The 26647-nt window shown below is 40.5% G+C and overlaps 1 protein-coding gene across 2 annotated transcripts in view; it reads left to right on the top strand.

Annotated features, from left to right (window-relative positions):
• Positions 1–26647, top strand: part of Nup214 (nucleoporin 214) — an 86712-nt gene that overhangs the window by 43190 nt on the left and 16875 nt on the right. For both annotated transcript variants that reach the window (XM_026386470.2, XM_026386471.2), the window contains exons 25-30: positions 6675–6750; positions 7873–7951; positions 11606–11696; positions 13903–13964; positions 16295–18124; positions 20170–20240. In XM_026386470.2, the coding sequence (XP_026242255.2) occupies positions 6675–6750; positions 7873–7951; positions 11606–11696; positions 13903–13964; positions 16295–18124; positions 20170–20240 (2209 nt within the window). The remainder of the gene's footprint in view (positions 1–6674; positions 6751–7872; positions 7952–11605; positions 11697–13902; positions 13965–16294; positions 18125–20169; positions 20241–26647) is intronic.

A 26647-nucleotide genomic window follows, 5' to 3' on the forward strand; every position in this document is an offset into this window, starting at 1 on the left:
ATTTTGAGACGAGATCTTGCTAAATTGCTTAGGGCTTTGCTAAGTTGCTTAGTCTGGCTTTGAACTTGTGATCCTTCTTCCCCAGCCTCCTGAGTGGCTGGGATTACAGGTATGCACCATCATGACTTGCTCATGTGGTAATTTTATTTTTACCTTTTTGCATTGTTTTACATTGTTATACAGTTTATATTCCCAACAGCAGTATTTATGGGGCTCCAGTTTCTCCACATCTCCACCAACACTTGTTATTGACTATTTTTTTTAATTACAGTCATCCTCAAAGGTATGAAGTGGTTTCTTATTCACAAAAATTGTAGTTTTGTTTTTAGTTTTTAAATTTTATTCATTGTGATACAAGGGCTTGAACCCAGAGTCTCATGAATGCTAGGCAAGCACTCTGCCACTGCATTAGCTATATCTCCACTCACATTGTGGTGTTTTGTTTTGTTTTGGAGTACCAGGGATTGAATTCAGGGCACTCAACCACTGAACCACATCCCCATCCCTATTTTGTATTGACAGACAGGGTCTCACTGAGTTGCCTTTGCTGAGGCTGGCTCTGAACTTGTCATCCTCCTCCCTCAGCCTCCTGAGCTGCTGGGTCACATTATGTTTTTGTTTTGTTTTGTTTTGTTTTTAGTTGTACACGGACACAATATCTTTACTTATTTTTTTTTTAATATTTATTTTTTAGATGTAGTTGGACACAGTACCTTTATTTTTTATTATTTATTTTTATGTGGTGCTGAGATTGAACCCAGGGCCTTGCACATGCTAGACGAGCACTCTACCCACTTAGCTACATCCCCAGCCCCACATTATGGTTTTGATTTGCATTTTACTCATGGCTGATGATGATGAGTGCCTTTTCATGCTTATCACCATTTGTTCCTTTTTTGGAGAAATGTCTAGTTAGTTTATTGTTGTTGTTGTTTAGGTGATACTAGGGATTGGACCCAGGGAGGCTCTACCACTAAGCTGCCTACTAAGTTGCCTAGGCTGACCTCAAACTTGCAATCGTCACTGGGACTATAAGCATGTACCACTGCAGCTAGATTTCTTCTTTGCTGGTTTTGAAATTGAGTTATTTTTCTTTTATTGTATTTTTTAAAAATACAGTTTGTATCCCATCTCTTATCAGATGTATAACTTACAAATATTTTCTCCCATTCTTTGGGTTGTCTTTCACTTTCTTGATACATCCTTTGACACAAATTTTTCATTTTGATCAAGTCTCATCTATTTTTTCTCTTATTGCTCGTGTTTCAGGTGTCACATTTAAGAAACTGTTACCTAATCCACAGTTGTAAGATTCACACCTGACACCAGTATTATCTTTTAAATTAAGAGGTTTTTTTTAACCTTTGTTTTTTATTTATTTATTTTTTTTATGTGGTGCTGAGGATCAAACCCAGTGCCTCACAGGTGTTAGGCAGGCTCTCTCCCACTGAGGCACAACCCCAGACTGCTCTTTAAGAGTTTTTAATTTTCAGCTCTTACATTTAGGCCTTTAATCCAATTAAGTTCTGTAAGTGGTATGAGGTAGGGGTCAAATTCCAGTCTTTTGAATGTGGCCTGGCATCCTTGCCACATTGATTGGTCTTTGATGTTAAACCAGTAATGATATACTGCCTTTTTTTGTGTATGAATGAACACGGTTTGCTCAAATTTTAAGAATGTTTGCCTCTACCTTAATGAGGAATATTAGTCTGTAATAGTATTTCTTTTTTTCTAATGTCTTTGTTGAGTCTTTGTCAGAGTAACGCTTTTCTTACAGAATGAATTAGGAAGTGTTCTTCTCTTCAATTTCCTGAAAGTGTCTATGTAGATTTGGTATTTCATCCTTAAATGTTGGGTTGAATTTACTAGTGGGACTGGATGGGCTTGGGATTCCCAGTCTCTTCCACAGGGCCTCATCCTTCTTGGTGATGCTCCCTGCACACTCCCATAGAGCCTGGGTTCTGCCTGCTGGTGGTGGGAGTGTTCTGTAGATGCTGATCAGGTTAAGCTGGTTCTCAGGTGTTTAGGTCTTCTACATTCTTAATACTTGTCCTATCAAGTAAGAGAGTGATGTTGGCATTTTGTGAATTTTCCTGTTTTCCTTGTTGGCATTTTGTTGTCATGTTTTGAAATTTTTAGTTGCATGAACATTTAGGACTCTGTGTTCTTTGATGAACGGAGCTAGTTATTACAAAATGATGCTCTTCATCCCTGGAAGATGAATTGCTTAGAAATCTTTTTTGTTCCATGTTAGTACTTCCATTCCATCTTCCTTTGTGTAGTGTTAACATGGTATATCTTTTTTTCATTCTGTTTTTTGGGTTTATTTTGTGTCTTTATATTTAAAATGGGTTTATTATAGCACAACAGTGTGAATATACTTACTACTACTGAACTCTAAACTGTAAAATGATTAATTTTTAGGTGGCAAATTTTAGTCCATCCAGAAGTCTAACTTTGCATTTAAGTACAATGGAGTGATTATCAGCATGTTTGGGTTTAAATCCACCATGTACTACTGTTTGTTTTCTATTTGTCCAACTTCTTCTTTGTTTCATTTTTCTCTCTACCTTCCTTTGAATTGACTTTTTTTTTTTAATGATTCTATTTGATCGTTTTTGTTGCCTTACTGACTATACCCCTTTAAGTAGTTGGTTTAGGCTCATAGGCTACGTCTTTAGCTTATTGTACTATGTCTTCAGGTGATGTTATACTACTGCTAGAGAGGATGTGAGACTCTCACAGCAGTGTTCTGGGACTTCTCCCTTCTCCTTTGTGCTGCTGTGGTACATTTTACTGCCTTCTGTGTTATAAACCCTATCATTTGTTATAAAGAGTTGATTCTCTTTTAAATGACTTTAAGAAGAAAATGTATTTCTTATCCATGTATTTACTGTGTTCTTCATTCCTTTTTAGTCCTTGGTTTCTATCTAATACCATTTTCTGTCTGCTTGACAAAGGACTTCCTTTAGTATTTCTTCTGAATTCTGAATTTCTAGGTTTTATATGTGTGCTGTAGGCTTTATTTTGCCTTTTGTTGTTGTGTTTGAAAGTTGCTTTCATTGGGTAAAGAATTCTAGGATGACTTTTTTTTTCCTTTCACTGATTTAAGGATGCTGCTTGACTTTTAAAATAATTGTAATAATGACCCAACAGTTAAAAAAAAAACTTTATTTTTCTTATTACAAATGCTCATTCTAGGCTTTACTAAAAAACAGTTAAGAACAACAAAACTAAAGTCGCCTTTATTCATACTACAAATGTATAATCGCTGTTTGCATATTTTTAAATTTTTCCTGTGAAAATGTATCTTTTTAAAGTAAAATTTGGATACATGCTGCTTTGTAACTCCTTCATCTTAATCATGAAATACAATTGTTTATGTTTTCCATGTTATTAAACTTTTTCCTATAAAATCCTATTTTCTTATTTCACATGAGTCTTTTGGAAGCTCCAACTTCAGTTCTAACTTAAATTATCCAGGTTATTTCACATCTTGACCTTTATGCAGGACCTACAGTTTGATTTAACAGATTTTTGGATAATGTTTGACTCCTCAACAACATAAAGTTTACCAGTGGGGACGATAGTTGGCCATTATAGCTTCATTGATGGACTTCAATGTCCCCGAAGAATGAATTGTTTTCCATTAACAGAAATAGAAATATTTTTTCTTTTTCCCTCTGAGTTTGTTTCTTCAAATTTTTGTTTTGTTTTTAAAATATTTTTAGTTGTAGGTGGGCGCAATACCTTTATTTTATTTGTTTATATGTGGTGCTGAGGCTCAAACCTAGTGCCCCATACATGCCAGGCAAGCGCTCTACCACTGAGCCACAGCCCCAGTCCTCTTCAGTGACTTTTTTTTTTTTATATTTATTTTTTAGTTTTCGGTGGACACAACATCTTTATTTATTCGTTTATTTATTTTTTAAAGAGAAAGTGAGAGAGGGGAGAGAGAGAATTTTTAATATTTATTTTTTAGTTCTAGGCAGACACAACATCTTTGGTATGTGGTGCTGAGGATCGAACCCAGGCCGCACGCATGCCAGGTGAGCGCGCTACCGCTTGAGCCACATCCCCAGCCCCATTTATTTATTTTTTTAATTTGTATGTGGTGCTGAGAATCAAACCCAGCGCCGTGTGCATGCCAGGTCAGCGCACTACTGCTTGAGCCACATCCCCAGCCCCCTCTTCAGTTAACTTTTGATAAGTTGTCCTGTTTACTTACTTACCTTTAAATTACTACCCTAAAATTCATTATTCTTAAATAATTCACTTTAGTGGCTTACACAGTTTAGATCTGCTCTGTTACATACACAAGCAATACTTGCAATAATGATGAAGATTTACCAAAATAAAACATAACCCGGTCTCTCATTTTTTTAAGTCCTTAAAAATGATGAAACAGGTGAAAAGAGTGAGCAGTTGGCCCTTTTCACCACAATGGAATGAATTTTACCTTGTTAAAGTTTCTTTTTTTTTTTTTTTTTAGTTGTAGCTAGACACAATACCTTTATTTTATTCATATATTTTTATGTGATGCTGAGGACCAAACCCAGGGTCTCGCAGGTGCGAGGCGAGCGCTCTACCGCTGAGCCACAACCCCAGCCCCTGTTAAAGTTTCTTAAAGCTTAAAGGGCCACAGAGAAAGGGCCTAGGCAACATTTTACTGCTTCACAGCTTAACATCTCTCTTTTGTGATTGTGCCATTTTCTGCTTGTAGTCCTTTGGTTTTGTTTCCAGGCGTGGAACAGAGAGTTTCAGGATGAGTTGCTGGTGTCCGTCAGGTCTGTCGTCCTAGAAGGTAGGATGCAGCCTTCTAAGACACAGTCATCTGGATTGGCTTTAACATCTTGTGAGCCTCCAGCTATTGATTTCCATGTGTTAGCTCACGATTGTGCACAAATATTGAGTGTATTTATTTGGGAGCCTGCTATTCTTTTCTGTTCGCCCTTTTGGAACATGGTAAGATTTTTGGTTTATTGACTGAATTTTTCTGTAGTGGTGTCACATGGCCTGGTATGTAGGTACTGTGAATCATTAATGGTGTGTGTTTGGGGATTTAGGATACCCAGGAGATGTATAACATTGTCACAAGTAAATAGAACAGGGGCTGGGGATGTGGCTCAAGCTGTAGCGCGCTCGCCTGGCATGCGTGCGGCCCGGGTTCGATCCTCAGCACCACATACCAACAAAGATGTTGTGTCCGCCGAGAACTAAAAAATAAAAAAAAAAAAAAAAAAATCTTAAAAAAAAAAAAAAAAAACAAGTAAATAGAACAGTAATTATACTGAGTGCATCATTTAATTTATTCTCATATGGTAACCAAATTTGGGATATAAATTTTTTTTTCAAGATTTGGATACATTGCTGCATTTATTTTTATTCCTAGTTTTCTTTTATTTGTCATTGAGAAAGCTTAAAAGAGTTTCACTTCCCTTGTGATTCTCATGGGCTCAAACTATTTCTCTTAGCAAGTCTGCTGTGTCCACCCAGGGATCTCTGGGTCCCAGCCGTCTTGCGAATTCCATTTCTCCATTGGAGATGAGCAGAGGTGAGGGGAGAGCACTGTGTCTGTGTGCCTGCTTGGTGAAACATCTCAGGGCAACAAGGATGTATTTCTCCAGAGAGATGCACATTTACAGGTTCTTCTAGCTTTAGTCGAAACAGATTTTGTTTCATTGAAAATAAGTGTATTTTTCTTCTTTCAATCTAATAAAGTCTGTTTGGAAGGTTTCTGTGTTTTTCCAGCATAGAATCCTGATGTGATTAAGTTGTTGGATAATTTTCTCCATGAGGCATCAGCCTGTCATTCCTCTTCCAAGTTAACTTTTTGCTAGAAAATTTTTAATAATCCTTCCTAAATCTAGGAAGAGTTCTAAAAAATGAAACCAGATCCTACAGCTATTACTGTTATACATTTCAGTCACAGTAGCATTGGGTGGAGGACAGATCGATGGATTGAAAAAATTGTCCCCAGGAGGCATTTCTCCAATGCAGTTGCATTGACAGGTGATTTTTTCCACCTGGTGACACAAACACTTAATGAAATAACAGTTCCCAGCACACAATGCCAGGGTTAATAGAGGATAGTGACGGGAAGGCTTTCTGCAGGTAGGGGTGCACTTTTCATACTGGATCAAAGTGCAGGCTGGAAATGAAACAGTGGCACCGTTGACTCCCTTATATGCTGACCCATGGGCCCTGCACTCTTGGGGATAGCTGCTGTGAGAAGCTAGATTTTCTTTTTGGATAGCACCTTTGAGCTATGTGGCAGCACCTATATATTCCATAGATCCTGTTGAACATTTTTCCAGGTTTGGAAAAGAGTATCAGGAATTCCCAACATGGTCTAGAATGGGAGGAGGTCAAAAAGAGGGAGGGGTCCCCCTCTAGATAAGAAAAAGATCTAGTGATCAATAGTTGAAAATTATTTTCTTAGAATGACAGGAAGGAAATAAGTTTTAAGGTCACTGCTTTGCCTTTTATGCTACAAATCCAGATTTCATTTTAAAAATTTATTCTTCAGTCAACAAAATGTCAGATGAGTTTGGTTGGGATCCCAGACATCTGTATTCTACCCAAAATTGGTGTATTGGACAGAATGTTGGTTCAAGGATGAATGTGACTTCCACCCAGACCTGCCTCTTTGAATGTATCTTTGTGTTTTTCAGTTCTTCAGTGCCATATTCCACAGCCAAAACACCCCACCCAGGGTTAACCCCAGTATCTGCCAGCCAAGCCAAGCAGGTAACTTAACTGATTTTTACTTTAGCAGTCATGAATGTCTGTCTTTGTAACTGAAGATTGTTCTGACTCAGTTTAAATGAGCCATGGTCTAATAAAGATCTGTGATCCTTTTTCTGCAACTTAACGCCAGTCTTCACATAGTTTACCAGAGCAATTGGTTAGGTCTAATGCTGTCTCAGTGGGGCGATCTGACATTCTGCACTAGTAATCTTGGGTTGTAATTCTAATATCATAGTTTGGATGAGGTGTTTTGGTTTGCAGTTTACTTTCACTTAACATCTCATTTACCATATACAGCTATTCTGTGCAGTAGGTGTTTAGATATGTCCCACTGAGGCAGCAGCTTAAGCTCACCCAGTTAGTGACTGGTGGAACCAGAGCTGGGACCTCTGGCTGCTGACTGCTGCCTGTTGTGCTGTCTCACTGCTCCGTTCAGCCGCATGCAGCTCAGCGACAGTGTCTGAGTATAGGTTGTCTGGTTTTCTCCTGCAGTGTTTTTCAGAAGTTTCGTATTTTCAGTGATGTTATGTCTAGCTTTGGGTGTCTCCTACAGAACAGGTAACATTGTAAACGGTTAAACAATCTAAGGAAATAATAGGAGATGGGTGGTAGGCAGATCAGCCTCTCTCTGAAACTTTTCCCAAGGAATCCTGGTTTCTTCATCACTCTTAATATCTATCTCTGCAATCACATTTCTGGATATCAGAACTTGCCTTTGTGAGTTCTCAGACGCCCCTATTCCTCAGTTTGCCATGACTGGAAAATGGGCAGTTAGCATTTAGTATTTAGAGTTCTGTTCTTTAGAGGAAAGTAATAGGTGAGTGTTTATAGAGCATTTGAAAACATGTCCTTTTTTTTCATATATATGAAATATTTTTTCATATATATGGAAATGTACATAAAGGATATATAAGCTCTAGATTATGATTTCCAATCTATTTAACTCACTTGTATCAATTTCATTGAAATATTTGCATAGTTTAAAAACCTGGGACATAATGAGTTAAATTGAAACTTTGGTTTCTTTCTGCCTTTTTTCTCTTTTTTTTTTTGTAATTAAAGTATTCATGCTTGCTTGATTTATGATTTTAACATGAACATTTTTTTTATGTGGTCCTCCAGGGGTCTCTGATAAATTCCCTGAAGCCTTCAGGACCCAGTTCAGCAGCGGATCAGTTATCATCTGGTGATAAAACTTCAGGTCAGTTTGCATATTTTTGTTTTAGTGATAATTAAGGTGAATTTTTAACACCAATGAGAATAATATAGTATTGCATTGAAATACATCAAATGTTTTAAATCTATAAGTTCATAATGATACCAAGAAAACTATTTTATCATTACTTTAAAAGCTGGATAATAAAGATAAAGGAAGAAGCATTAATCCTACCACTTCTCTAGAACTTGCACCAATGGATGGCAAACGTTTCTCTTTGTAGTTTCCCACTAATGGTTACAGGTGATGGATCATGTTAGAACTTGTTTTGCAAATTCTGATCAATCAAGGCACCTAGGCATAGAGTACCAGTCACTGCTGGTGTCACAAAAAGGGATAACCGGACCTTGTGTGCTTCCTGATAAAAGAACACAGTACTAGTTATGAAGCAGTATTGCCAAAAATAATAAAATAAAGTAAAATGAGAATCTGATTAAGGCTCTAAGATCATTGCAACAGAAATATAATGTAAGCCATATATTTTTTTTGTAAACTTCTAGTAACCACATTATAAAGAATAAAAAGAACCAGGTAAAAATCATTTTCAGTAAATTTAACTTAACCCAAATATACCCAAATATTATTTCAACACACAATCAACATGAAAAGTATTAATGAGATATTACATATTGTTTTTTGCAAAATAGTATAAATTTTATATTCTCAGCACTTCTCTATTTGGACTGGCCACATTTTGAGTGTGCAGTTGCCACATGTAGCTAGTGGCTACCGTTTTGGACAGTACTGCTCCAGATCCAGGTACCAGCTTAGAAGAACATAAACACAAATGAACATGGGAACCTCAGTAGAGGGGTCCAATAGCAAGATCCAAACTATGAGAAATTCAGTAGGTCAAAACCTGGTTTCCTCAACAGAGATTGGCAAGGAAAAGGTGAGATTGAGGAAAAAGCTGTAGACGGAGAAATTGAAAAGACAAAAGAGAAAAAATCAGGGAGAACTTCCACGTCATGTTTGTATAGGAAAAGAAAAATAGTTAGTACCACCAGTGTTCAGCTTGCAGTTGCATTTGAGAAGACAAACAAGGGAGTAGACTGAAAGCTTCTAGATTGGCTGATGTGTTTTTTTTACCTGGGCAGTGGTTATATCATAATAGTCATGGTTACTCTATGCATTTATTGCAAGCAGTGTTCTTTGTTATGTTTTATAATGAAAACATGAGAGAAGCACCCCAGAGAGTTCATTATTCTAGATCACAGAGAAAGTAGACACAGGATATCAAATATAGAGGTCATATTTGAAAGGCCTCAGCTATTGAAAAGTTTCTAGAAAGTATTGAGCCCTTCAACAGCTTCTGAAACTTTTGAGATGAATTTGAAAACCATCAGAGCAAGAGGGAAAGGTCTTTAAAATCTTTCCCGAAAACAGAGCACTAGCCTTGCTTTCTCCTGCCCTGCCAAATGATCACCATTTAGAAATGAGTGGATCAGAATGTTGACCCTCCCCTTTCTTGTATATAAAGGAATAAAATTCTCTTGGCTCATAATGACAGTGTAGAAGCTGGTATGATGTAAAAAAGTAAAACAGATTTGTTATAGGGTAAAATCTGAGTCGAGCTCAAAAGTCAATATGCTAAGATTTTACGGCTTCCCACACTTGCCCAGCACTCACTCCAACATGGCTATTCTTATTTAATTAGTTTTTGCCCAGGGTCTGCATTGCATAAGCCAATTCTGTATAAGCTGGCATCTGATTTTCATGTGGGTCTTGCTTAGTGTCCTCTTTTGTTGGCTCCTTCTCTGTAGCCTACCTCCTCTGGTGTGGGTGACTCTCTGTCCCCCGTGTCAGCATTGTGCTGCCTACAGGCCCACATGTGTACTACCCTCTGGATTCTGGCTTTTACTCTGACTCAGTTTCTCAAGTGGGTCTTCAGTAAATTCTGTTGGAGACAGCTTTCACCCCTTGACTGTCCACTTCCCACACCTCTGCTCAGTCATTCTTCAAGGGTTATCTAAAGCTTTCTGATTGGACATTGGGTTTTTCTTGAGTAAATATTCCTTGTACTCAAAGCCATTATTGGGTAAACTGAAGTTGTATTCTAGAATTTGGATTAATGTGGAGCCCCAGTTGGTATCATGTGTACCTCACATGAGAAGGAGGTATACAGCACTTCTCAAGTGGGGCTTGACACTTGATGTAAAAAGGAAAAATTTAGAGACTAATTGTCAGATTTTGAATCATTTAGGATTCAAACTAAGACTTGTTTTTCTATTTCTGGCTAATATTTTAGAAAAAGGTTTTGAAAGATCATATAGCCTAGCTTCTTTCAAGAACTTCATTGAAGAGCTCCTTGTCACTCTTGAAACTAAGAATCAAGGAACCATAAGGGACTTTGCTTCATGCATGTTGTAGGCAAGTAGTAGATTGAGAGAACTTTCTGGGATATACCACTCCACAGCGAGGGTGGGAGGCCCTTCATTGTTGCTAGGTGTCTGCTGTGTGTTTCACTGGCCGGATAGTCAAGGTTGAGAAAAGGACTTATTTTTTTCCCCTCTTGGAAGGAAAACCTCCCTGAAAAATACTAAGTTTGCAAAAAAATTTCTCTTAAAAAAAAAAAAAGCGTTTCTAAAACCTCTATAGAATGATTATTTTATTGGCTAATACTGAAAATACTTCTATTGTTTTTCTGGTTATGAAACTTACGTAACCACAAAAATAATCTGGGTGTAGAGAGTTAAAATATAGAAAGTGAAAACTCTTGCCCAGTGGGCACTCCTGCACTTCCCAGCAAACTTGGGAAGCTGAGGCAGGAGGATCACAGATTTGAGGCCAGCCTGAGCAACTTACTGAGACTGTTTCAAAATAAAAATAAAAAGGGCTGGGATGTAATTCAGAGGTAGAATGCCCCTGGATTCAATCTCCAGTACCAAAAAAAAGAAAAAACATGTAAGTAATCGTCCTATTCATCTTTCCAGGGTTGGTGCAGACTTTCTTACTCATTTTACATGGTGGCCTAAGAGGCTCTGTATAGTTCCCTGTTAGATTTTAGCAGCACTATGCCTATAGTTTGGGTTGTTTATTAGAGTTCACAGTGATAAGCGAGGCAGCACTGAACATGTGTACACATTTAGAAAATATCTACCCCATATTCATTTTTTTTAAGTATTTTTTTCTTAATATTTGGTTTGTTTGATTTGCACTTTCTAAATGGAAAATGCAGAAAGGTATAGAGAAATCAGTATGACATTGTAAGTCTGCAGTGAAGTCACCACTAAGAAACCTTGAACATACTGATCTATGTATCTTTGAATTTTTTTCCTTCATCGTATGTTAATTTGAAATAATCATAAAACTGCATGTATTGCTCAGCCTCACATCATAAGCATTTTCCTATACCATTTAATCTAGATCTATTTAAAACTAAATTTAAGCTATATTGGAATTACCTGGGAAGGAGAATGTAGAAAGCCTTAGGTTGGAACTAACATTGGCAGCGCTGGAGAGCAGATTCAGAGGCCCTCAGCAAGGTTAGGTAGCACGCGACTCCATGTGGCTCCTGACTTATCACAGGAGGCACATGGGGTTCTGGAAACGGAAGCTGCAGCTCTCAGCAGCGCCATCAGGGAATTACAAACCAGAATAGTGCTTCTAACAGATTTTTTGTAATGTCCTTATTTTCAGGGACAGGGATAGCCAAGATAGAAGCAGCTGTGACCTCGACTCCATCTGCCGTGGGGCAGTTCAGCAAGCCTTTCTCATTTGCTCCATCAGGGTCAGTAATGAAGTTAAGTTTTATGGCAAATCACTAGCTATTTTATAGATAGCTTCCCTGAATCTTAAAATCAGGAGAGATATTTATATGTTTATTAAGTGTGCATAAATCCCAAGTTTTTATCATGGCAGTAATCCATCTGCTAGTATGGCAGCAGCTGAACATCTTAAGGTAAATCTTTTTCCTCTTTGTGGTTCATAATTATACATACATGTGTTATTGCCTGTTTGTTTATATATTTTGTTTTTAACCTAAACTTCATTTTCTTTGGGTGATGGTGGATCTCTTTTAAATCTATAGGTCATCTAAAATACTTCATTCAAACACCATTTGGGGTCTGGGTATGACACTCTAGTTGGCTTTAATGCACTGAGAGTTCAATATTTAAACCTATGCAGAGAAGGCAGGAAATAATAGCCATTGTAGATTTTGGTTTTCTATATAGATGTTAGGGGATCTTTTTTAATTTCATTTTTTTTTTTTAAGAAATAATGATGGCCATGCATATAGAGTCGAGTCATTTGATGAAGGTTTGTCTGACCACATTCCCAGGCAGGCTTTTGTCCACTGTGTGGGACAGTGCTGCTCCCTGGCTATACAGGCTCTTTGGGAGCCTTGCGAGCTGCTGGAGTGTCCTCCTCCTGCCCTGATGGGCCAGCTGACTGTGTCACACCATCCACACATTTGTTGCTTTTGGGGGTCCCAAGGAAGTCCCTTCTGTACTTTTGAGTTTTTCCTCCTACAACAGAAACCACACCAACTCCATCCCCTTTCCCTGGTTTTAATATTTCTTGACTATTCTTCAGCCTAGCACATGAAAAGAAAGGAGGGCATTAGGATAGAATTCAAGGGACAAAATTGTATATTATATATTTTTTCTAAGTTGTGAATCATTGTTTTATACTTCTCAAAGAAAATTTGGAACAAATTTTGAAGAGTATGTCAATGCCAAGAATTATTTCATCTTTTACAAATGTTAATACAAATGTGAATAATTCATTCTTGCTCCATCATTCCCATTTTTAAAATAAGATGGGAAATTTTGGGTCGTTGAGCCAGTGGCTTGCCCTCTATTAGATAAAATTTCCTCACCAAGGTTGAAATCTGCCAAGAAACAGCAGGGTTTTTTGTTTGTTTTGTTTTGGTCTTTTTTTTTTTTTTTTTTTTTTTGGTACTGGGAATGGAACTCGAGGGCATTTAAACCACTGAGCCACATCCGCAACCCTTTTTATTTTTTATTTTGAGATAGACTCTCCCTGAATTGCTTAGGCTAAGCAAGTTAGGCCTACATTGTTGAGGCTGACCTCAAACTTGTGATCCTTTTGCCTTCCTCCTGAGTCATTTCTGTCTGCTTTTTTAATATGATAAATATTTAACACATCTTTAGATGGTCTTTGTGCATTTGAGAGAGGCAGCAATGACTAAGAAACTATAAATTCTTACATTTTTTAACATATTTTATGTGCTTGGTCATTTATTCTTTAGAACTCTGTAAAATTTCTTGTTTGCACTTTAAGTACACATAATCTCTTCTGTTTACACTCGTGCTGAGCTTCCTTCTTCAGCTGTGCTATCTTCACTTGCAGTGTAAAGAACATGTGTGGAAAAAGAAAGGAGTCGGAAAGTTTTGAACCAAATTTTCCCAGCTCAGAGCTAAGAGTTATGTCAAAGTTGCAGAGACAGTGACTCCTGTTGCTTTCAGTCCAGCATCTGTCCTTGTAGCATGGGGCTCACCTGACATGGGTTTCAAGTTCAGGGTGGGCTCTTAGAGGTTCTCCCTGGTCCAGGGGCTTCTGCTTTGCTAGACTACTTTTGCACTCCTCCATGAGGCAAGCCTTTACTCCAGTCCCTGTGCCCAGCACACATGCCCAGTGTTTTTCCACTGCTGCTGTTCTCCTTTTCTTGGAACAAGTCTCCATGCAAACCCTTGCCATGGGAAGCCCTGCCCTTCCTCCATGGCCTGCTGTCCCTCCAAAGTCTTTCAGCCGCTACCACTGTCTTGGCTCCTCTGTACATTGCCTCTCCTGCTGGGAGGTGTGAAGGGACTTTGCTGCTTCCACAAACATGCTCTCACCCTGATGCTGTTTACCTAGCGTGCTGATTCTTTTAAAAAGAGGTTGTATGAATGGATTACACAGCGAAACATTGGAAGGGCAACGTTATGCCTTACGTTTATTCCCTTTTAACTTCTTTTTCCACTCACTAGGGCTGGCTTTAATTTTGGGATAATCACACCAACATCATCTTCTAACTTCACTGCTGCACAAGGTCAGTCTCTGTGTGACGTAGCACTGCTTTTGTGTTTTTCCTAAACAAGGGTGGTCTATTTTTGTACAAATATATTGACATTTTAACTGTTCCTCAGTCTTGCTTACAATTTCTGCAGTAAGTTTTGGTAATGTGCAGTAGAAACATGTGCATGTGATGGGCGCTGTAGCTCAGTGGTAGAGCGCCTGCCTGGCACACTCATGTGTCCTGGGTTCCATCCCCACCACTGGAAAAAATCAGTTCGATTTGAGAAACTTTTTCTTCCGTAACTTAAAATATCATTGATTTGTAGTGATTCTGTAGGCTGAGGTAGACATAGTACTGTGAAAATACCTTGGTCTCCCCACCCCACTTTGAAAAACCTATCAGCAACAACACTGGTCCCTCCATGTTGTTATAAATTCATCAACTAACATCTTTGTTTGGTTTCCGGTACTGGTGATTGAGCCCAGGGCCTTACCCAAGATAGGCAAGCACTCGGCCACTAAGCTTTATTCCAGCCCTTTTTATATTATTTTGAGACAGGATATTGCCAAGTTGCCCAGGCTGGCCTTGGACTTGTGATCCTCCTACCTCAGGTGGAGTCACAGATGCACACCCAGTTAACTGACATGTTTCTAATGCCTAGAAGAATTCAGATCTATTTAAAAAAAAAAAAAAATTTTTGTCATGTGCCTCTCAGTTCTTAGTTTGTCTTTTGTTTTAAAAGAAAGCTGTAATTATAAAAGTGATATGTTCAATGCCAGGCACAGTGACATACACCTGTGATCCTCACTACTCAGGAGGCTGAAGCAAGAGGATTGCAAGTTTGAGGCAAGCCTCAGCACTTGGTGATACCATGTCTCAAAATGAAATAAAGAATGACTGGGGGTGTATCTCAGTGGTAGAGCTGGCCTAGGCAAGTGTAAAGCCTTCGGTTAAATCCTTAGTACTAAAAACAGGTGGGGGTGGGGTTCTTATTGAGGAAAACAGGGAATATAAAAATTCATGAAGGAGTTTAGAATCTCCTCGTGTGTACCCCTCAGTAATAACCATAGCAGTTCTCTTTTTTTAATATTTATTTTTTATAGTTGTAGTTGGACACAATAACTTTATTGTTTATATGAGGTGCTGAGGATCAAACCCAGGGCCCTGCACATGCCAAGCAAACACTCTACCGCTGAGCCATAACCCCAGCACCCATAGCAGTTCTTTTATAGTTCCTTCTAGGAGTTTTGTCTCCCACTTAGTTTCACATAATGTCTATTGTGAATTTTCCAATATTGAAAATTTTGTATAAATGTCATAGTTCTTTCTGTTGATAGAATTATTCTGCCAGTTTTTACCCATCCACCATTGGACATTTTGGTTATTTCCAAGTTGTCCCTATTATACATAATACAGTGCCTTTTATTTACTCAAAAATATTTTTTGTTTTTTGCTTTTCAATTATGAAGCAGAGTCTGGCTATGCTGCCCAGGCCGTCCCTGAACTCTTCCGGGTCTCAAGGGATCCTTCTTCCTTAACTTCCAGATTAGCTGAGGCAGGAGTATGGCAAGTCCAAGGCCAGGCTAGGCAGCTTAGCAAGACCCTGTCTCTAATAAAATAATAAAAGGACCAGAGGTGTAGTTCAGTGGCCAAGTGCTTGCCTAGCACACACCAGGCCGTGTGTTCAGTACTCATTACCACCAAAAAAGAAATATATATATGAAAGGAACAAAACTATTTGTCAAAAATTATAAGGAAAATTAAAATGGGAATAAAAACATGATAATAATTCTATGTAAACTTAATTAACATGAAAATAGACAACAATCCAAAACCATAAACAAGCTTAACACTAAAAGAGCTTACTGAGTTGAGCCCTAGTAAGTGTCCCTAAATTGTGCCTAAAAATGACCCTGGATTGACGCTTGGTGTCCGTAAATATAGAGGCCATTTGCATTTTGAACCAGATCCTAACTTCTCAGGAGGGCTGTGGGCTAACACCATGCTGAGGGTATTGGGGAGGGAAGCTACACTGGTGTGGAGTCAGGAAATTAGGGGAGGTACCTTTTTTTTTTCTTTCTTTTTTGGGTAATTGTTAATTTCAAGTATTGTGGGTGTCATGTGTATTATGATTTAATGGTCATGAATGGTCCCCTCCTTTCCACCTCAGGACGATGACTCAGATAAAACTAACTGTGGAGAAGCACTTGTTCTGTCCTCCCGAAAGGAAGCTGCTGTTAAAGCCAGCGATTCCTGTTCTATGGAGGGGAGAGGCTTTGCTTAGGAATGCAGTCAGTGGGAATGTGATGATAGGGCTTATTTTGCTGAATCCAACCTGTTTCCCAATTTCTCTCTCTTGCTAGGGCCGACACCCTCCACTAGAGAGTCGAACCAGCTGGATGCCTTCTCGTTTGGTGGGGGAGGCAAACCCTTTTATGACACCGTTCCGGAGAGCCCCACTCCCTCCACAGTCACGCCAGGAACCAGCACTCCTGGAGCTGCCACTGCCCCTCCAGGAGACTCTGCCCCCTCTGGCAGCAGGCCCACGGCACCTGCTGGAGTTCCGCTCTCCACCGCTGCTAGCAAGCTGGAAACACCACCGTCCAAGCTGGGCGAGCTTCTGTTTCCGAGTTCTCTGGCAGGAGAGACTCTAGGAAGCTTTTCAGGACTGCGGGTGGGCCAAGCAGAGGAGTCTACTAAGCCAGCCAGTAAGGCTTCCTCCACAGGCCTCACGAGTGGCCAGCCAGCCAAGACTTCAAGCGCGTCCTCGGGCTTTAGTTTCACTAGCCCTGCGGTGCTGGTGAAGCCTGTGGAGCCCCCAGTGCCCTCCTCTGTACCTGCCACCGCGGCAGCTCCCCCAGTGGCGGCCAGCACGGGCGCCAGTGGTTCCTCAGCTGGCATCTTTGGCAGTCTGCCACTAACCAGTACGGGGGCCTCTGGAGTGATCAGCTTTGGTGGGACTTCTTTAAGTGGCAGCAAGGGTACCTTTGCATTTGGAAGCCAGCAGAGCAGTAATACAGTGTCGACCTCTGCACCCCCGGCAGCTACGACTGCCACTCCCCCTCCAGCCTCATTCCCCACCTTGTCATTTGGTAGCCTCCTGAGTTCGGCATCTGCTCCCTCCCTGCCCATGTCCTCTGGAAAGAACACAGAAGAGGTCACATCGTCAGCTGTAGCCGAGAAGTCGGGCAACAATGAGGTCTCCACTCCAACAGCCTCACTCCTCGTGCAGCAGCAGGCTGCCCAGCCTCCCCAGGCTCCTCCACACACTCCCGACTCGGTTAAGAAAGAGCCGGTTCCTGTGCAGCCTGCAGTCAGTAGCCCCAGCACAGCAGCAGCTAGTACCAGCCTCATGGCACCTTCTATAGAGGCCATTCCAGCAGCCACGGGAGGCTCTGATGACAAAGCGGAGGCAGCCTCTCCTCCTCCCACCTTTGTGGTGCCGGGGCAGGCTGCTCTTGCAGCAGCTACGCTTCCAAGCACGGGACCCTTGGCTGTTGAAACGTCAGGCTCCCCCACAACCTCTAGCCCTGTTTCCAGTGGTGCTACAGGCCCCACCACAGAGACAGCAGTGTTTGGGACTGTTACTTCTGGCTCATCGGTCTTTACTCAGCCACCTGCTGCTAGCTCTAGCTCAGCATTCAGCCAGCTCACCAGCAACACTGCCACTGCCCCCTCCACCACCCCCATGTTTGGGCAGGTGGTGGCCAGCACTGTGCCAAGCCTATTTGGGCAGCAGACAGGCAGCATAGCCAGCACAGCAGCCTCCACTCCACAGGCCAGCAGCTCTGGGTTTGGCAGCCCTGCTTTTGGTACCTCATCCCCAGGGGTCTTTGGACAGACAACCTTTGGCCAGGCCCCAGCCTTTGGACAGGTGACGAGCAGCCCTGCAAGTGGCTTCTCCTTTAGTCAGCCTGGGTTCAGTTCTGTGCCTGCTTTTGGTCAGTCGGTCTCCTCCACCCCTGCATCCACCAGTGGGAATGTCTTTGGTGCGTCCTCGAGTACGAGTAGCTCCAGTTCCTTCTCATTTGGACAGTCAACTGCCAACACAGGAGGGGGGCTCTTTGGCCAGAGCAACCCTCCTGCTTTTGGTCAGAGCCCTGGTTTTGGGCAGGGAAGCTCTGTATTTGGTGGCACTTCAGCCACCACCTCCACGGCAGCACCCTCGGGGTTTAGCTTTTGTCAAGCTTCAGGTAAGAATTTATAGATTTTTACTTTGTTCCTCTCTGTGCTATTTTAAACATTTACAGCAAACTTGTATTACTTGGTAATTAAAAGAAAGGGAGAAGCAGCAAAAAAATAATGTGTAAGATCAAGAAAGGAGCTTGGCGCACATGCTGCAGGAATTTCCTGGCCTAGTTGGCCAGGTCTGCCTCAGCACGCTCTCTACTCTTCCAGCCAGCAGAATGCCAGCTTCATGGGAAAAACCAAGCATCTTTAGTTTAAGGTCAGGGAAGTAAATGAATGACTCATACATACAAAATTTTGAAATTGGAAGGCGCTGAAGTCATTGTGTCCAAAACTGTCAGGCTTCAAGGAGACTGATCTCAGGTCAAACAGTGCTGATGGTGGAGTGGGAAGAGAAGTGGGTCTCCTCCCCATGCTTCACTGCTCCAACGCAATGTTGCTTGCTGGAAGGGCCAACACTGACACTTAAGAGTTTGCTTTTTTTCTGTTTTCAGTGTTGTGACTTGAAAACAAAAACTTTTAGATTTTTACCATTTTTGAAAGAAAAATCTTATTTTCTCAGTATGTGTATCCAATTGTAGTAGCTGCTTTTACTTCCTAAAACTATCAGAAGACAGACCAAGTTGAAAATCTATTCCAAGTTTGACTTTCTGATGGTTCTTTTATGAAAGGCAATTCTTTAGCAATTAGGCCATGGGGAAAACAAGTATTTTGTGAGCAAGATTACAAGCAATTGCTGATTCATTTCTTCGTTAATAATTTTATTAAAAATGGCTGTTAATTTATTAGAAATGTTTTTCTTCTTGCAACAAATGTTAAACTCCTACTAAGTGCAGCTAAAAGGACGCAGTAATGAAAAAAGACACAGTGTGGAGGTCCACTGGTGCCCTCTGAAGAAGCCAGGTGCCTGTGGACTTGGGTGACTTGGATCTGAGTGTGGCCAGGGAGAAGGCCTGTGTGTCACAGGAGAGCAAGTTGTCTCCGTCTCCAGTGCATCATTTGTCATGCAGTCAGGGTTTGAGAAAACCTCCCACCAAAGGCTTTGTCAAACCAGTCAGCAAATTCAGACTCCCTGAAGGATCTTCTTCGTTGATGAGTACCTGTGTGGAAAGCTGCCTGGGTGCCTCCTGCAGTCCTGGTTGAGGAATGAGGCTTGCTGAAGTTCATGTGTCTGATAAGCCACAGAAATGAGGGTAGCACTCCTGTCTCTTCCTCCTCATCCAGGCTCTTGTGTTACAATGCATTGCTCCTCCTGACTCTCCCTGTCTGCATTCAGCCCAGCATCTCCATCATATTATGCCTCTTGGAAGGAACATAAGCTGCCCTGAGAGAATCTGGCATTTAAGATACATTAAAAATCAGGGAGTAGAAATATTCATAATGTTAAGTCAATCATTGAAAAGAATTCTTGGTGGCCAAAAGTCTGAGGAGAAACTGTTTTGAGAGTGTACCATCTTATTAGCCCCTCCCACTTGATAGAAGAATCCAGCTCCTGGGACTTTGGAATTTATTTTTTATAATATATATTATAATTTTAGCAATGAAAACGGGTCTTTTCAATCACCTCTCCATATCAAACGGTTCTGCATCTATAGTTACAACCAACCGCAGATCAAAATTCATCAAAAGAAATACGTAACTGAATATGTGCTGGCTTGTTCTTGTCATTATTCCCTAAATAATAAAGTGTAATAACTAGTTATATGGCATTACATTGTACTAAATATAATAAGTATTATCTAGGGATGATTTAAAGTATATGGGAGTACGATGTAGGTTGTATAAATCCTATGCTATTTTGTATAAAGGACTTGAACACAGATTTGGGTATCCTGGGGTGGGGGACCCAGAAAAAGTGACCCATGGATACCAAGGAACAATTGTATGTGTTCAGATTTTTCTTCATTTCCTATATGGAGAAACAATTTTATCATAATTTGATTTATTATGGGGTAATTAAGCATATTAAAAATGCCACTTTAAAAAGCTGTGCTTGGATGTTGTAGAAGACTCATCCAAATTGAACTTTTGTCTTCCTTCTGTTTTACAGGTTTTGGGTCTAGTAACACTGGTTCTGTTTTTGGTCAAGCAGCCAGTACTGGTGGAACTGTCTTTGGCCAGGTAAATAAGTGCATTTGTCTTTATTTGTGTCAGGTTTCCCCTGTGTAATCTAATCCTTGTGTGCAGTTCATGCTGCACGCCTAGGCCTAGCAAACAGCTGTGTGGTTCTTAAGCTTTACTGTCCAACTGTCTTGAGCATGTGGAAGTCTCCACTTCACATTAGAGAGTCAACAGAATTTGGATCCTCCTCTGGCTGACTTCTGGGAAAGTATTTAACTGGCCTCCATCAGTCTTCTGCCTGTTCTGTTAGGCTGGGGTTGGCAACCTACAATCCACAGACAAAATCACCCGTAGCCTTGATTTATATAAGTTCTTAAGCTAAGAATGGCTTTTACATTTTTAAATGTTTTTTTTAAAAGAAAAGAAAAAAATAAGAATATGCAATAGCAACTACATATGGCCCCTGCACTGAGCTGTCTGAAGTCCAGGGCTGAGCCACGCATAGTTTTAAGTGCTTTCTTCAGATTAACTCATGGAAGCATCTTAGCACCTCTGTAGGCAGGGGCTGATACTGTCTCCATTTGAAAGGTGAGGACACTGAGGATCCAGAGAGGTTTGACTCAACTGTTAGCACCGGCTACTTTTAGAACACAGTAACCTCAGAAGAGTCCTTCAGAAGTAAGGGCCTCTGATTGTCAGTGACAACTGTGACTTTCCACAGGAGAACTTGGTGGGATTCCAGTAGATGATGTGTGGGCACGATGTGTGTTCCTTCACATATTAAGTAGAAGGTTTTCCACATGCTGGCAGAAGCAGCTTAGACCCACTCTGAAACAGAGCTCTGGACTTTATTCAGTCCCTCACATTATTCTTTCAAATAAGTTTTGGGGTATTGATTCCCACAGTTACACTAGCCATTCACCAGAAATGGGGATCTGTGAACAAAAGCCAGAATAAACGTCAGAAATGCCAGGCATGATAGTTCACACCTGTAATCCCAGCAGCTCGGGAGGCTGAGGCAGAATTGAGTTCAGAGCCAGCTTTAGCAATCTAGAGAGCCCTGAGCAACTTAGCGAGACTCTGTCTCTAGATAATAAAATATTCAAAAGGGTGGAGGATGTGGCTCAGTGGGAAAGCACCCCTGGGCAAAAAAAAACAACAAAACAGAAATACACTTGCAGGGACTATAAAACAACTATGTTTAAAAGAAATAATAGACAACTTAAAAATACTAGTATGGAATAGGAAATCACAAGACCTTTGAAAAAGAACCAGGTAGAGTTTCTAGGAAAAATTAATAATTAAAATTCAAGACACAGTGGATGTATTTAAAAGCAGACAAGCCAGGCACAGTGGTGCGCACCTGTAATCCCAGCTGCTCAGGAGGCTGAGGCAGGAGGATCACAAGTTCAAAGCCAAACTGGTAAATTTAGTGAGACCCTGTCTCAAAATGAAGGGGCTGGAGTTGTGGCTCAGCGATAGAGCGCTCGCCTTGCACACGAGAGACCCTGGGTTCGATCCTCAGCACCACATAAAAATAAATAAGTGAAATAAAGTTATTTTTTTAAAAAATGAAAAAAAAAAGGTTGGGGTGTAGCCCAGTAAGAGCAGAAAAGAGCAGTAGTGTACTAGAACAGTGATCAGATGCTAAGTGTTTTAGGCTTTGAGAACTGCGTAAAGTTTCTGCCACAGCTGCTCCACTGTGAAGCAGCCGTAGATGATGTGCAGTGAATGAGATGGTTATGTGCCAGTAAGGCTTTATTTACAAAAAGAGGTGGTAGACAGGATTTGACCCACAAGCTGTAATTTGCTAACATTTGGACTAGAAGGTTAGTTAAATTATTTGGAATGTATCATGGAGAGCAAAAAAGATGAAAAATGCAAAAATAGAACAGATCCTCTAAGAGAAAATTTAACATACATGTATTCACAATCACAGAAGAAGAGAGAATATGTACATGGCAATATCAGAAGAGAAAAGAAATTTCCCAACAAGTAGATAAGAGTAATTTACAAACCAAAAGCCCAACAAAAGCCCAGCCCAGGGACGCACAACTGTAATCCCAGCAGCTTGGGAAGCTGAGGTAGGCGGATCACAAGTTCAAGACCAACCTCAGCAACTTAGTGAGGCCCTAAGCAACTCAGTGAGACCCTGTCTCTAAATAAAATACAAAAAAGGCTGGGGATGTTAAGTACCCGAGTTCAACCCCTGGTTTATTTAAAAAAAAAAAAAAAAAAACCTGCAGCAAAAGCTCAACAGGTCACACAGCTCTTGAAAGGAAATCAGTCACGATTTCCTTTCACAGCGCAAGAGCAGAACAACAAGATTAGAGGAGGAGGCAGCCTAGACAACTTATCTTCCAGGGAGCTAAGGTGGGACTGCCAGCTGACTTTCCTGCAGGCATGAAAGAAGCCAGGAGGTGGAGAATGTCTACCTCGGATTTCTAAACATGCAAAAATTATCTTTTTGAATGAAGTGAAATCAAGACAGTTTTCCAGATAAACAAATATTGGGAGATTTCATGTCTTGCACACCTGAAGGAAATCCTAAGGGATATTTCTCAAACAGGAAAATTTAGCATTACCAAAATAGTGGCCTTCTTAATTTTAGGGAAAAAGAAGTCGTAAAATAGGGAAATTGTAGCCACCAGAGCAATCGTATTTAGAGTATATTCTACAAAGCAGGGGCTGGGGTTGTGGCTCAGTGGTAGAGTGCTCACCTAGCATGTGTGAGGCACTGGGATCGAGCCTAAGCACCACATAAAGATAAAGGTATTGTCCATCTATAACTAAAAAAATAAAGAATATATTCTACAAAGCAAAAAGGGTAAAGTTTTAGAAACTCTCATGTTGCTAGTAAGAGTATAAATTCATGTAACCTTGGGAAATCATCTGACTGTATCACAACTAACATTCAAAATCTTTATTAACCCAGCAGATCTGCTCTGGGTATATAACCAAGAGAAGTAAGTGCCTTTGTTCACCAAAAGATAGGGATTAGAAATGTTCATGATATAGTGAACTCATAATAGCTAAAAACAGGAAACAACCCAAATCTCATAAATTTGAAGAATGGCCAAATAAGTTGTGCTGTTTTTATCCAGCAGAATACTACAAAACAGTGAGATGAAATATGCTGCTCCTCCCCAAAACAACAGGAGTCACCCCACCACCCCCGCTGGTATTAGGTGCCCCTAGAGGAGCCTGCCCCAGAGTACTCAGTGTAGGACCACGTTGGCCAAGAGATGTGCCTAAAGTGAGAGAGAGCCTTGAGAAGCACCAGAAATGTTTGATATTTGAACATTGAACCTTATGCACAGTTGAAATCGTGTCAAAATTAAATGAGCTCTCTACACATAAAGTTTATGAACTTAATAAAAGTCATAGGGAAAAAAATGGGCAGAAAAGGGCTGGGAATGCAACTCCGTGCCAGAGGGCTCATTCCCAGCCTGCAGAGAGCCCAGGGCTCCATCTCTAGTACTGCACAAAAAAAGAAGAGAAGAAAACAGGCAGAAGACAATTCATGAAAGAAGTTGCACAACATTGGGCCTGTGCTTGATCACTCTGAATGGTATACTTAAATGTAGCCAATATGGTACATTTTACAACGATAAGAATATAGGGAAATAAGAAAACTTTTTTTTTTAATTAGGGTAGACCGAAGGATCAATAAACAAAAAGATGTTCAACTTCATTAGTGATATAAATAAAACCACAAAGAGATGCACACTCATAAGATGCAAAAATATAAAGTCCAGTACTGACGGAGTCACACCGGATGGGAGCACAAGTTGGTCCACATCTTGGAGAAGAGTTTGGTACCATTTAGTAAAGACCAACAATGCCACCCCTAGATTTGTTCTTTAGAAAAACAAATATGTACCAGGATACAAGAGTGTTCATAGCAACACTGTTACAGTAACCCCAGCAACCCAGACAGGACTATTTATCAGCATTCAAATGGGTTGATGAATTTACATTATTCTCTGTATCTAGCTGTGAAGATGGGTAATACTGCTAACTTGGGTAACTGGCTCACAGAGAATGGAGCCAAAGAGATGCAAATGCATTACTGGGTCAAACTCCATATGTTGCTCCCCTTCCCCCATTCTTCCTCCATGGAAATTATGTTTGCAGTTGAATGGGCCAAAAATTGAATTTTATTCTGTGAGGGTAGGTGTCTTTGATACTCATCACCATATCCCCAATGTGTAGGGTTGTGACTGAAACCTGATAGACAATGTGAAATGAATTAATTCTCACATGGCAAGGAGTATCCTCAGAAAACTTGACTAGGATATGAAAGGATATAGGAAACCTTCACTCCCATTGTACCACCAAGAAAAATTCAGATAGTGTGAAATTTTGGTTTGGGGTGATGAAATAGTTTTGGAAATAGTGGCAATGGTTACACAACATGGTAAATGTTACCGACACTGCTCAGTTGTATACTAAAAAAGGTTAAAATTTCCTAGCGTGGTGGCATGTGCCAGTAATCCCAGCTACCTGGGAGGCCGAAGCAGGAGAATCGTAAGTTCTAGGCCAGCCTGGGAAACTTATTAGCAAGGCCCTGTCTAAGAATTAAAAAGGCAGGTAGTGCATGGTGGCACATACCTCTAAACCCAGCAACTCTGGAGGCTAAGGCAGGAGGATTGCAGGTTTGAGGCTAGCCTCAGCAACTTAGCAAGGCCCTGAGCAACTTAGCAAGACCCTGTCTCAAAATAAAAATCAAAAGAAGCTGAGGTTGTAACTCAGGGGTAAATCAGCCCTGAGTTTAATCCCTAGTATAAGAAAAAAAAGACTATATATATTTTTTGCCATAATTTTTAAATTTTTCATAATGATATACCAAAAACCATTTGAGTTTTAGTGTGTTTGTTTTTTGGTGCTGGGGATTGAACCTAGGGCCTTGTGCATGCAAGGCAAGCACTCTGCCGGCTGAACTATATCCCAGCCCCATTTGAGTATTATATGCTATAAATCAGTGTATTGTATGATATGTGAATTATATCTCAATGAAGCTGGTGTAAATAAGTCAGATTGGGATCTGAAAGACTTGCAAATGTAGCAGTGATTTACCTGGCATCCATATCCTCCCTGCTTTGGCCAAGAGAAAAGAAATGAAGACCGCCCTGAAAACGGCTTGCACAATGCTTGCATTCCGCTGCCTGGATCTTGTTGAACCTAAAAGTGATAATGGCAGCCCAGGTTCCTTCCAGCTCCAGGCACTTACAGGACAGATAACCCAAACCCTAAGCAGAGACAGTCCCAAGTCAGCCAGCATGAGGTCTGCATCGTCAGACAGCAGAGAATTCTCACTGTCAAGGAAAAACATTAGTGTTCCTTAGTTGCCACTGTTCTATGGATAAAGTCTACTATGCAAAAAAATAAAAAATAGTGGTCTGGGGCTGTAGCTCAGTGGCAGAGCGCTTGCCTCGCAAGCATGAGGCCATAGGTTTGATCCTCAGCACCACATAATACAAATAAATAAATAAATAAAAAGGTACAACTAAACTACAACTAAAAATTTTTTTAAAAATAGTGTGTATAAATGAAATAACAGAAAGTTAAGGGGAGAGGCGTGCAATATGATTTTTAAAATGAGCAAAACCCAACATATATGTGATCCAGATATTGGAACTAGAGACGGAGACTTTAAAATAACTATTGTACTCTAGGAGTTACAGAAAAATGTTGAAAGAGTGATTGAGTACAAAATCTCAGCAAAGATGTGGAATTTTAAAAAATAGTCTTGATCTGTATTTGAAGTTCAAATCTAATACTTGAAGTCAAAAAAGAAATTATTAGAAAAGCTTAACAGCAGAGTGAATACTACAGGAGAACAATGAACTTTTTGTACATTTTGAGATTTTTCTGTAACTTTAAGTTTTGAAAACTATTGTTCATTTCAATTAAAAACAACAGAATCCTCTCTAACCCTGCTGAGGGTGCAGTAACCGTCAGTTTACATTCAGCCGAGGACATTCGTTATCCACTTCTCCACTCTGGATAGCCAATGTCTAATTTCAAATCACATTTGAAATTAGGCTGAGCCATCTGAATTCTTGGCTTCTGCAGGTCAGTGTGTGCAGCTACGGGAGGCCCCTGTGTGTTAGCTGGAGGTGGAAGGTAGCTATGCAGTCTCATCTCAACAGGTGCATGCATTTGTGGTCATGGCTTCCTTCCTCAAAGGCAGCTTACTTGCTATCAGAACTTCACTTTTGTGATTGGGTTGCTACGTTTTGTTTGGTTTTGGGTTTTGGTACCAGGGATTGAACCCAGGGGCACTTAATCACTGAACTACATCCCCAGCCTTTTTTAAATTTTTTTCATTTTGAAACAGTGTGTCCCTGAGTTGCTTAGGGCCTTGTTAAGTTGCTGAGGCTGGCCTCATTCCTGCCTCAGCCTCCTAAATTGATGAGATTACAAGTGTGTGCCACCAAACCTAGGTGTATTCCTGGTTTTTA

Source organism: Urocitellus parryii, chromosome 4 (assembly GCF_045843805.1).
Source record: "Urocitellus parryii isolate mUroPar1 chromosome 4, mUroPar1.hap1, whole genome shotgun sequence".
Taxonomy (NCBI): domain Eukaryota; kingdom Metazoa; phylum Chordata; class Mammalia; order Rodentia; family Sciuridae; genus Urocitellus; species Urocitellus parryii.